The sequence below is a fragment of the Ursus americanus genome, chromosome 1, assembly GCF_024610735.1.
Source record: "Ursus americanus isolate L20-20 chromosome 1, mUrsAme1.1.p, whole genome shotgun sequence".
Classification (NCBI taxonomy): domain Eukaryota; kingdom Metazoa; phylum Chordata; class Mammalia; order Carnivora; family Ursidae; genus Ursus; species Ursus americanus.
This window is the reverse complement of record NC_142127.1, coordinates 56672879-56685084: the sequence shown is the minus strand read 5'-3', so window position 1 is coordinate 56685084 and position 12206 is coordinate 56672879. Positions and strand designations below refer to the sequence as shown.

The window sequence follows — 12206 nt, the reverse complement described above, 5'->3', positions numbered from 1 at the left end:
TTTGTTTTCTGTCTCTCTCTCTTCCCTCTCCTTTTCCCCTCGTCCTTCTCTTCCTCCTCCTATTTCTTCTTTTCTCTGTTGCTCTCTCAGGAACATATAATCTGATATGTTTAATTGTGAAAATCTTTACAGCTGGCTTTCTACCGTAAGATCATTAATTCCTTAAGGGTTTTTCCTAACTTTTGTCTACAGGGTGTCTACACAGGAAGGACTGTGTCTTACAGTAAATGATCAGTCCAATAAATGAACTATGTTTGGTGTTGCCATGAATCGAATGAGTCTTGTGTTCCATATTTGGTTTGGGATCTTGAAGTCAAGTTTTATAGAAAACTATGTCATACATATTGAACAATTTTCTCGTTGTGTTGCTAAGTGAAATAATTTTTAAAACTTTCTTACATACATTAGACACAGGATTTTAAGATCGTCGCATTCAGCATAAAATAGCCCCCAAACTATGGCTACCATAAATTACAATTTTTTTTTTTAAAGATTTTATTTATTTATTTGACAGAGAGAGAGACAGCCATTGAGAGAGGGAACACAAGCAGGGGGAGTGGGAGAGGAAGAAGCAGGCTCCCAGCGGAGGAGCCTGATGTGGGGCTCGATCCTAGAACGCCAGGATCACGCCCTGAGCCGAAGGCAGACGCTTAACGACTGAGCCACCCAGGCGCCCCCATAAATTACAAATTTTGATCACATGCTTATTCACCTACGTAGATTAGTCTACTTTGTATATACTATAGAAAAATTCAGCAGTTAATGAGACTGTTTGGCAGTTTCCTTGTGATAATGTTTGACTCAAACTGCTATTAATTAGTCATAAAATAAGAGGAAGTTGGAGCTTGTTTACACTTCCGTGCAGTATAATTTTTTATTTTTAAATGTTTCTTTTTCCCATTAAGGAGGCAAGCAGGTAAATATGCAGAACAGGTTGTTCATTATTTGATTTCCTTTTTCTTAGTTTTTAAGCTACAGCTACTTTTAAAAAACATACTATTTTTCCTTTCTTATAGTTAGGTTAGTTAAAATTATTGTAATCCTTAAAAAAAAAAAAGCTGGCCAATATGAATGTTCATCAGTGATATAAAAAATTTACCCATTCACAGAGATCAATATTTTGGCTTTTTGACTGCATTTGGATTTTTAAATTAAGATTTGTTCTCCAACTGAATAGTTCATATCTCTGTGAAATTTCTCTTCAGTTCCATGTTACAGTGGAGTTATTTATTTGTATGTCTTGTTATTTTTCAAAGGATTTGGCATAGGAGCTTTCTCTCACGAATCATGTTTTTCAAATCCGTAGTCTAACATAGTGCCATACATATCACACATTCAAACAATGTTTCCTGAAAGTGAAACGAATTTTCATAAATATGTTAGAGTCGGTTTCTTCTAGCTGTTTACTTTATCCAGATTTAGTAACCTGAACTAAAGTGGTTTTTATAAGACAAACTAGATCCAGGGAGAGAAGTGCTGTATTATAAGACTTTGATATAACCACAGGAGTGAACTCTTCTTGCTAGAAGACTTCTAGCCCTTAGTCATGTTTTTCACCAAGGAAAAGCTTTGGTCTTGTTTTTCACCGAGAGGTGTTTATAAAAATGATGTTCTATATATTTAAAACTTAACACATAGTATAAAATACCATTAAGTGGCATCAAAAATATGAGAATTACTTTCTTCTACCTTGAATTTTTTTTGGTTAAAAAACTATGTGGTCCATAGTGAAAACAGATTTTTTGCCACAGATATTTACCTTGGAGGGCCTGAAAATTTTATTTTACATACTGTTTAGATAACATGAATTATTCTTATGATTAAAAAAAAGCTTTGAAATAATTTGTAAAGCACTTCCAATTTTCTGAGAGACATATTTCATTTTCTCTGTGTTTTTAACATAATTTTTAAAATAACCCCTCCCCCTCTTTTTTTCCCTTTGAAAGCATTCTTCTGGTCATGACAAAAGGGAAAACTATAATTCCTATCAGAGGACCTCCTCTCCAGAAGACAGGTAAATAATTTTTATGTGCTCCTGCAATTTAAAGTTTTTGTAATGAGTTTTTAAAAATTATTTAGTTCTTAGGTTCTTCATTTTAGGGTGGGTGATTTCTTTTAGATGGTTTTACAATATTACTTGAATAAGCTTAAGGACAAATCATTCTTGAATGACTGTTCTAGGAGTTTCTAGTAAATAATTCTGGATTTTATCTAATTTTGGAGGTGAGAATAATTTCAGCATGTCAAATACTACATAAAAGTTTTACAAAATGAAATGAATACTGGATGAAACACTAGATGAAAGTTTATAAAATGGAAAACTGAGTTGAAATCACCTTATTTTGAAGTGCTGCTCTTACTGTTACTGCTATCCTTTACATAGCTCTCTATAGATTTTAGAATACTTTTATATATATATATCTTATGTGTTAAGATGAAAGATCTAGAAATATTACTATTAATGTTCATCAGGCATTCATAGTAGTACTTCAGTTATTTCACTTAGTGAGCTATGACCATTAAAAATAATTAATGAAGGGAGACGCATCCACTAAACGTTGTTTCAGTGATCTCATCTCTTCCTTACCACATATGTACTTTCTTCTTATTTCACTCTGTTGTCTCTAAAAACTTTCGTTTCATGAACATCAAATTAATTGTCATGGCTTGCAACTACTTAGTACCGTTCATCAGTCACTTACTTATTGTCTTTAAAAAAAAAAAAAAAACTCGACATGCACAGACACACATGTATATCTATATGTTATATAAGTTAATTGTAGAAATATACAGTTGACCCTTGAACAGCCTGGGGGTTAGAGGTACTAACGCCCCCCCCATAGTTGAAAATCTGCCTATAACTTTTAACTCCCCAAAAGTCATAACTACTAATATCCTGCTGTTGACCAGGAGCCTTACCGGACAACATAAGCAGTCAACTAATATTTTGTATATGTTACATGTATTATATACTCTATTCTTACAGTGAAGTAAGCTAGAGAAAAGAAAATGTTATTAATAAAATCATGAGGAAGAGAAAAATACATTTATAATACTGTGCTATATGGTTAACTGTATATAAAATATGAATTACTATATATATATTACTATGTGTATTTATTTTGTGTGTATTTATTTAACTTCTCTTGAGGATCTCTGACTTTATTGATATTTAAAGTTCAAATGGCAGATCTTATGCTGTCATCCTTGTTTGCTAATAATTTCAGTTCTTTCTCACTGCTACTCAGTAAAGCAAGTTCAAGAATAATAGCTGATGTGTTTTGGATGTCTTTTGGAATGAGTTAAGCTGGTTTTTGTGGAGGCCAACCAATGACATTGGTCCCATTTGCTCATTCCTTTCATAAAATGTGCCAACTAGGCAAAAGGAGTCATTTGCAGGGTGGGTTTTTTTCATGCCAACTATATATGATATCCAGATATATATCTTTTACTTAAGATGATGTGAATCAGGATGACAGGTTTGGTTATGTGAACTCCAGTAGTAGTTTTGTACACACTCTGAAAGCTTTTATAATCAAGACTAAATGAATGGTGTCAACAAAATAAGCTGTTTGTTAAAAAGTTCAGTAAGACATAGTTCAGTCATAGAGTTGCTTTAGCATTACCAGTATGTGATTTTTCTAGGCATTTATAACATAGTAGTTTTCATCTTATAACTTTGATTTTCTTTTATGTTTTAGATATGGAGAACAAGAAAGATCCCCTAGGGATAGAGATCACTTTGATTACAGCAGGTCAGACTACGAGCATTCAAGAAGAGGACGTTCTTATGATAGTAGCGTGGAATCACGGTTAGTATTGGAAATTTTAACTATAGAAAAATCTTACTTGTCCAAATTTTCTTTATGCTTTCTAAAAAAAAACAATAATAATAGCAGCTACCATTAAATGGATGTTCTTAGGTGCCAGGCTTTCTAATAAGGACTTCATGTGAATTAACTCCTTATTGCAGTAAATGTAGGGAGTAGATACTATTGTGTGTTTTATAGATGAAGAAACTGAGGCAAGAGGATTTAAGTCATTTGTTTGTGTTTTAGAAGCATGTCATTGGAAAGTCCAGGTCTGTCTGACATTGAGCCTAAGCTCTTATTCATTGCATGGTACTGTACTGCATGAGAAGTTGGCAGTGTGAGTTTTTGAGATTCCTTACCGAATGAAAGTCGTTTATATCATATGACATAGAGTGATCAAAATATATTTTCCTGCATGATGGCATTGGGACAGTGAGAATGAAGTTACCAGTCTAGTTTTTACCCAAATATAAATTATTCTTTCTTGAGCCTTGGAGAATTTGACTACCCACCCTATTAGTCATCCAGTTTCAAAAACACGTCTACCTTATTTTATTGTTCATGAAGGTCTGTATCCTTTTGATGTCTCCCTCATGTTACCCACTCCATGACTACCAAGACTGTACCCCCACTAAAATTTTGATGAAACTCCTCTGCAGTTTGAGGCTGATCACATTATTTGATATCTGGAGCTTAAATTTCCTTCTCACTACTTACTTTCTAATATGTACCCAAAACTAAAATGTCAGATGAAATTAACCTCCAAAAGCCAGACTCATCTGCTGTCACCTTAATGACCCCTCAGGAGAACCAACTACTGCCACCATAATTGGTGAGCTAAGCATTTTGCATTCTTTCTCAAATACTGTTAAGACTCTTACTAACTAGGTACTATTTTTCACAATTTACAGGGGGGAAGAAAAAAGTGAAGTGGGTTTGAAGTGATTATGTAACTTACTGAGGTTGTAGTTGCCTATCTGGTAGACAATGAAAGTGGGATTTGAACTCAATTTGGATTCCAAAGCCCATGTTTTCTTCCATAATCTCTGACTGTATTACTTCATTGTAACTTGTTTGGTCCAGTGTATGTACCTAAGTCTCATTTGATCCATACAGTCACACTGTGAAGTAAGCAGGCTATGTATTACGTAGAAAATAAAAGGTAACAGTATTAAAGCATTGGAAGAGAAATATTTCTATTTAGACTTGAAAAACACTCCATTACTTCTGCACTCTAAAGGAACAAACAGTGAAATTGTAAAGACGCAATTTTATCAGGCAGCTAGCAGTCTCACCTAGTGTTTCTCAGAAGAATCATAACCAATGCCAGTAAATCCCTACTGTAGTTATTCTCTTAGAACATACTACACTCATAATAAGAAGTAACTCAGTTGCAAATCAGTGCCTAGATTGCAGTGCACCTGGCTTTGTGACTATTTGGGTTGTCTATTTGGAACCACCTTTTTTCCCTTCTGTTCACTCTGTCTTCGTGTATACAGTGGTACACTTCAGTTTCAAAACAGCTCCTCTGAATCTACCTGACTAGGTGACTGCTTTTCTCTCTTTGTAAGTTGTATTACTGTATATTAAGACAGACTATCTCAAATACATCCCCCCCCCCGATCTAGCTAAAATCCATCGAGCGGTTTCCTGGTAATGGTGATAAATGACACTTGTTTTTATGTACTGTATTCATTTAACTAATGGTTGCACAAAGCATGAGCAGAATGATCTAAGTTTCCAAGGTAGTATAGATTTTTTAAAAAATGGCTAAGAGGACAAACTCTTCTCTTGGGAAAGATAGCAAAAAAGCAGGAATTTACTTTTCCTGTTAGTTCTTGATAGTTTCAGAAAATAATACCTTGATTGTTTTAAAAATGTTAACTTAAGAAAGGATACTCACCTACTATAGTCGGGAAGAGTTATAGCTGGAAAATAGTTGATTTTTTTTTCACATTGTCTCAAATAACCAGATGCTTCTGATACTCTGAGGTTTTAAAAGCCAGTTCTATCAAGAAATAATTTCAAATGTTAAGTTTTTTTAGGACATTTTTATTCCGAAATTGCCATTATTGGAGATAAACTCTGGTTTCTTCTTTATACAGTTTATCATGTACATCATGGGCTAAATTATCTTCCGAAAACACTGTCTTTATGTCACTATCACACTTCCCACCCTTGCCCCAGTATAAATTCTGTCAAGTCTTGAAGCCCTAGTTTAATTTACATTTTCTCTATGAAGCACTTCCTCACCATTCCAAACCACTTTCCCTTGTCTGAATTTGCAGCCTGCAAATGGTCTCACTGATTTGGTATGCAGCTCATTTAAGAATGTAATTTATAGGGGCGCCTGGGTAGTGCAGTCGTTAAGCGTCTGCCTTCGGCTCAGGGCGTGATCCCGGCGTCCTGGGGATCGAGTCCCACATCCGGCTCCTCCGCTGGGAGCCTGCTTCTTCCTCTCCCACTCCCCTGCTGTGTTTCCTCTCCCTGGCTGTCTCTCTGTCACATAAATAAATAAAATCTTTAAAAAAAAAAAGAATGTAATTTATATTGTCTTTTCTCCATTAAAAAAAAATTAATATTACAGAAGTAGGGACCGAGAAAAACGCAGAGAAAGAGAAAGAGAAAGAGATATGGATCGTAAAAGGTCTCGGAAGTCTCCAACTCCTGGGAGAAGAAGTCCAGAACCATCAGTAACCCAGAGTTCCTCTGCTCAGGATGAACCTACTGCAAAGAAGAAGAAAGATGAGCTGGATCCTCTTCTTACTCGCACCGGTGGAGCATATATTCCTCCTGCAAAGCTCAGGATGATGCAAGAGCAGATTACAGATAAAAACAGGCATGTCAATACCACTGAATATACAAAGCAGTGATACCCTCGTCGAAAAAAAGTCAACTATGGTCTAATTAACATTGGCTATTGAAAGTTTACATTACCAGTCCACAATGGTAGAGACCTCAAATTATATTTCTCTTCTTTACTCTATAAGCTCCCTCGGAGCTCTGCTTACTCTTTACCCTGACATTAGCTCAACTTCTTTATTTTTTTTACATGAATTAAATCAAAAAGGGTTGAGGAAAGATCTTTTATTTTTACTATTTTCAAACTATTTCATTTATAGTTATATGCATGCCTATAAGTAGTGTCCATTTTTCATAGATAATCAAGAGAATTATTGATATTTTAGAACTAAAATCGATCTTTCCAGTTGTACCAAACCAGGAGTTGGCAAACTTTTTCTGTAAACAGCCAGACACTAAATAATTTAGGCTTGTGCAGTGTTCTGTGTCTGTTGCAGCTACTCAGCTCTGCTGTAGTAGTGAATACAGGCATAGGTAATATGTAAACAAATGAGTGTGACTCTGTTCCAGTAAAGCTTTCTTTTTACAAAAATGGGCTGTAGGCTGCTTTTGAGTCAGGGATGTAGTTTGCCAACTCCTATACTAATCTATGAAATGAAGTTGAATCTTCTCTACTCCATAGTTTTCTTAGACCATACCATCTTAGACTATAATTTTTGCTAAGGCAAATAATCAAAATTCACCAATAAACATTCACCCTCAAAATACCTTCACTTCCTTTTCAAAATAAGTGAGATGAGAGGAGCTATCTATGAAAGTATTGCTAAGTTTCCAGGACCTTTTTCTCTAGCAGAATGAGAGGATAATTACGAAAAGTATGGTCCGGGATTGAAATGGTCACTCAGTTGCCAGTTAGGTAAAAAGAAAGATTGGGATAGAGAGTAGCTAGACTTTAAGAAAAACAGATTTCCAGGTGAGCCAAGAAAGAGTATTCCCACATCTTTCATAAGTATTTTAATGGCAACTTGAAAGTACTTGAGACCCTTACATAAATGAAATCTAAATTTACTTTATGAATTAGCTTGAGATAGAAATGTGATTTATATAAAGTATAAGTATTTGAAATAAAATTTTTAAAATTTATGAGCTAGAAAGGGACATTAGATGACATTAAATTTAAAACTAATTAGCACGTTTCTCTGTATGTGTAATATTCCAGTACATGGTAGTGATGCCTGCAGTGTTACGTTTGGAAGGGATTTGGAGATGGCTTCTATGGTTAGCAGGAGCTTCATGAGCATGTAGGCATTCTGCTTTCTGTTCTCTGCTCTTAGGAGGAGGCAATAATGGCAGCATTAGAGGGAGAGTCATTGTCTCCAGTCCAGTCCAAAGCAATCCTAGTTATAAAAGACCAGAAACATTGTTATTAAGCCAACTCCTACTTCCTTATAAATAAAGTGTGTGGAGAAGAGTCCCCAGTATATGTAATTTTACACAGATTCCTGGAAGATAATTTTATATATAGTTTAAATCCGTTCATAGGCTGTAAAGGGGACAAGGAGAAGTAGAAGTTTCTTAAGAGAAGTCTGTAGACTTCACTTCTGGTAGATACTAAGTCAGGGGAATTGTAGGCTTCTTAATTAGGAAGTACAACTGTACTTGATTATGTTGTTTGTTTGTTTTATTACCAAGGATTAATAGAGATTGTGATTATGTATCAGCAATCTTACTAATTAGGCTAGTTTTTAAGCCATTGATCTTGTTTCTCAAATAGTAGCATACCAAAGGGTTGGGGTTGGGACCCACTGGAAGTGTTGCACCCACCTCAAATGCAGGCATTTAGGGAGTACATGATCTTTAGGGAATTTAAAAACAATATAATTAACTGCAAGTCAGTCTGCTTTTTGTTCTCACTGTCTTCTGAGGACAATGTCAGTGATAAAGTATTCTTCCCCACCAGGGTAGACTGCTCTCACCACCTCTCCCTTGATTTACCACTCCAGAACAGGGATCCCTAACCAACAGACCTTCAAGAGGTCCATAAAGGAATTTAGGCAATCCATGAATGTAAATGGAAAGAAAAAATTGCATCTTTACTTTTGCTTATCTCTAACTAAAAGTTAGCATTTCTTTCTATCAGGAATGTAGGCAGCAGATTGTAGTATTAACAGAGTATTTGCAGCAAATATCTCAAAGTATTGCTTATGGCCATGCTACTTGGAAATTAAAGAAGTTATTGGGCCTACCACCACTTCTTGTTATTTAATGTGTTAAAAAGCACATAGAATTCTATATCAAACTTTTTTTCTTTTCATGCTTTGAATACTATTTAAATATGATTGGTATCCTTTGCAATCCTATAGATTTATATATATTGTTCCAAGAAGTCGTTCAGCTTCACCAGACTGCCAGAGAAGTATAAGGAAGATGAAAAAGATCAGACTTTCTGCAGCTGATATCATAGTCCACAGAGAAATAAATATAAAAACCATAGAATTATAGAGCTTTAAAAGACCTTAGGTTTTATCAAGTTCAACCTAAACAAATCCAGTTAGGCTAAAGTATTGCCTAAGATCTAAGTTAAAAAAAAAAAAAAAAGCAATACAGATGTGGAACTACTGCCTAAATGCAGAGATGTTCTTTAAAATACGAGTCTTTCAGCCCCATGATATCATGACTCTCCCTTTTCCTGTAATTATTACCATTTCTTTACAGTTTAAAATATTTAATTTTGTTTTCCTTATGTTTTATAAGAAAAGACATAATAAAAATCTCCTTTTTATGGCTTATATTTAGGTATTTCATATCATAATTTAAAATTTTTAAAAGTTGTCATTTTAAAATATTTTCTTTAAAGACAGTTTAACTAAATGAAGTATTATAATGTAAGTATGTATTGAATCTAATGAATATTATAATTTCCAATATACATGGACATAAGAACAAACATTATCCTTATATATCCTTATACAATTTTATTATTTATTAAAGAGAAGTGATCTATAGTTGAGCATATGTACAGAACATCAAATATAGGTTTAGGTATTCATATAGTATTTTACTCTATTTTGAGGTCATTTTATGAAAGTAATGTTAAAAACAAAGGAACTTAAGTATTTTTTAGGTTCTTACTATAATCTCTGGTTATTGTAATTGTTGACTACGTTTTCATCTTTATTAAAATCAATTCTTTTTAGCTTAGCGTACCAGAGGATGAGCTGGGAGGCCCTAAAGAAGTCAATCAATGGTCTTATCAACAAAGTCAACATTTCTAATATAGGTATTATTATTCAAGAACTTCTTCAAGAAAACATAGTTAGAGGAAGGTAAGCATCAGCTACTTTATTCATAGTATTTCACAGCGATTATTCAAATGAACATAGTATTTACATGGACAATAATCATTGATTTATTGTGCTACTTCAGGAGTAGTCGAGCATAATTATTTAAAATGCAGATCTTGTAAAAATGTAAGCTACTAACAAATAACTTGTACTTCACCATTAGAAATTGTGCAGTTTTTGCTTTTTGAAGTTTCATATCACATAGTGTTTTTTGTGCAGACATTTATTTACTGAATACTTCCAATAATTTAAACTCATAAGAAATAATGAACATTTATATATATATATATATATATATATATATAATTTTCTAGTGAAAGCAAAGTGAGAATGTAAAAGAAATGAGAAAGATCAGTGATAAATCTTAGAAAAGCAGAAGGAAATGACAGTCATTTTTTGTGTAGTTTTAACTGGTTGTGATTTTAAAAGGATCAGGAAATAGAAGTATTTTATACTCTGTTTTTTACTTTGAAATCTGTGGGATGTTTTCCTGTGTCATTCCACGTGACCCTGATTTATCACCTCCAAAACATTGGTGAGGGGGCATATAAAGTAAGTTGTAACCTGTTGTGGGGATATAGAAAGTTGACCAAGACGCAACTACTGTCCTCAAAGGTAGGTAGGTAGTGCTCTCCCATTTTAATCAGAAAGCAGCAGAGGCTATATGGGTTGTTTAAGATCTCACAGTGTATAAGCACTGGGTTTTCTTTTCTCATTTTCTACTCTGTTGATTCAGTTCTCAAAGTTAAACCTGGTAACTATTAAGATATTGTCTTCCTCCTTTTGGCAGTCCAGTAACTATTTGCCATTACATTGCTAGAAATAACTTTGCATCTCTCCCCTTATCAAATCCATATAGAACAGTGCTCATTTCAAAATGAGTTAGAAGTTGACTCTTCTTTTTTTTCTTTTTTATACAGAGGCCTGCTCTCTAGATCTGTTTTGCAAGCACAGAGTGCTTCTCCAATCTTCACCCATGTTTATGCAGCGTTAGTGGCAATTATCAACTCAAAATTTCCACAGATCGGAGAATTAATCCTCAAGAGGTTAATTCTTAATTTCCGAAAAGGCTATCGAAGAAATGATAAGGTATATATGATGGGCTTGTAAGTCGACTGCCACATAGGGACAGACTAATAATCTAGTATCAACAGTGATAAGCAATGTTGATTGCTATGTTGGATTCTTTTAAAAACTGCATTTCATGATAACATTTTTTTGTTCCATTAAATATCTCTAGCCACTAATGATGAGCCACAAAAATAATGGCTTTAACTGTAGAATTAAAATTATTTAGCCAGAAATGGGACTATTTTGCATGTAATAGTTTTTATCTTGTAACTTTCTTATATTATAAAAATTATCCTTGTGTAGTACGTATTTTAAATAGAGTGTGTAAATAAGCTATAGATTTAGTAGTTAAATGAAGATTGGTTTTAGTTTATAGACTAACATTGTCTCTGTCTTCACTTTTCAGCAACTTTGTCTTACTGCTTCAAAATTTGTGGCACATCTTATTAACCAAAATGTGGTAAGTAATTCTCAAAATTTGATACCATTCAGTGGCATTAGACATCACATGCTTGATGCCACTTCATTGCCACATCTCTTTGTTTTGCCTTGTAGTCTTTCAGAAAAGTATCTTGGATGATATTTTAGTTTTAAAACTGTACTAGGGGCACCTGGGTGGCTCAGTGGGGTGCCTGGGTGGCTCAGTCATTAAGCGTGATCCCAGAGTCCTGGGATCAAGCCCCACATCAGGCTCCTCCACTGGGAGCCTGCTTCTTCCTCTCCCACTCCACATGCCTGTGTTCCCTCTCTCACTGGCTGTCTCTCTCTCTGTCAAATAAATAAGATCTTTAAAAAAAAAAAACTATACTAAATGTGTTTAATATTCTTAAATATAAAAAGGAACCCCGAACAGGTATTTTATCAAATTGATCTGCCTCTTAATATTGTACATGGTTATTCAACTACAAATATTCCTTCAAAGAATGTAATTTAATCATATTTATAAGACAGTAAAGTTGCTATGTCTTCCACTCTTTTCACCTGTACCTGTTGTTCATGAGAATGTAATACTATCTGATATTCTATAAAAAAAAATATTTTCTCTGCAAGAACATAGTATATAAAGTCATATATTCTTAGAATCAGTTTATAGGGGTGCCTGGGTGGCTCAGTCAGTTAAGCATCTGCCTTCCGCTCAGGTCATGCTCTCAGGGTCCTGGCATCGAGTCCCTCATGG

The 12206-nt window shown here is 34.3% G+C and overlaps 1 protein-coding gene across 1 annotated transcript in view; it reads left to right on the top strand.

Moving 5' to 3' along the window:
- The window catches only part of CWC22 (CWC22 spliceosome associated protein), a 56095-nt gene that overhangs the window by 18989 nt on the left and 24900 nt on the right, over positions 1-12206 (top strand). Inside the window, exons 3-8 of the mRNA XM_045806243.2 lie at positions 1947-2014; positions 3702-3812; positions 6400-6651; positions 9812-9940; positions 10879-11047; positions 11436-11489. Coding sequence (XP_045662199.1) covers positions 1947-2014; positions 3702-3812; positions 6400-6651; positions 9812-9940; positions 10879-11047; positions 11436-11489 — 783 coding nt within the window. The remainder of the gene's footprint in view (positions 1-1946; positions 2015-3701; positions 3813-6399; positions 6652-9811; positions 9941-10878; positions 11048-11435; positions 11490-12206) is intronic.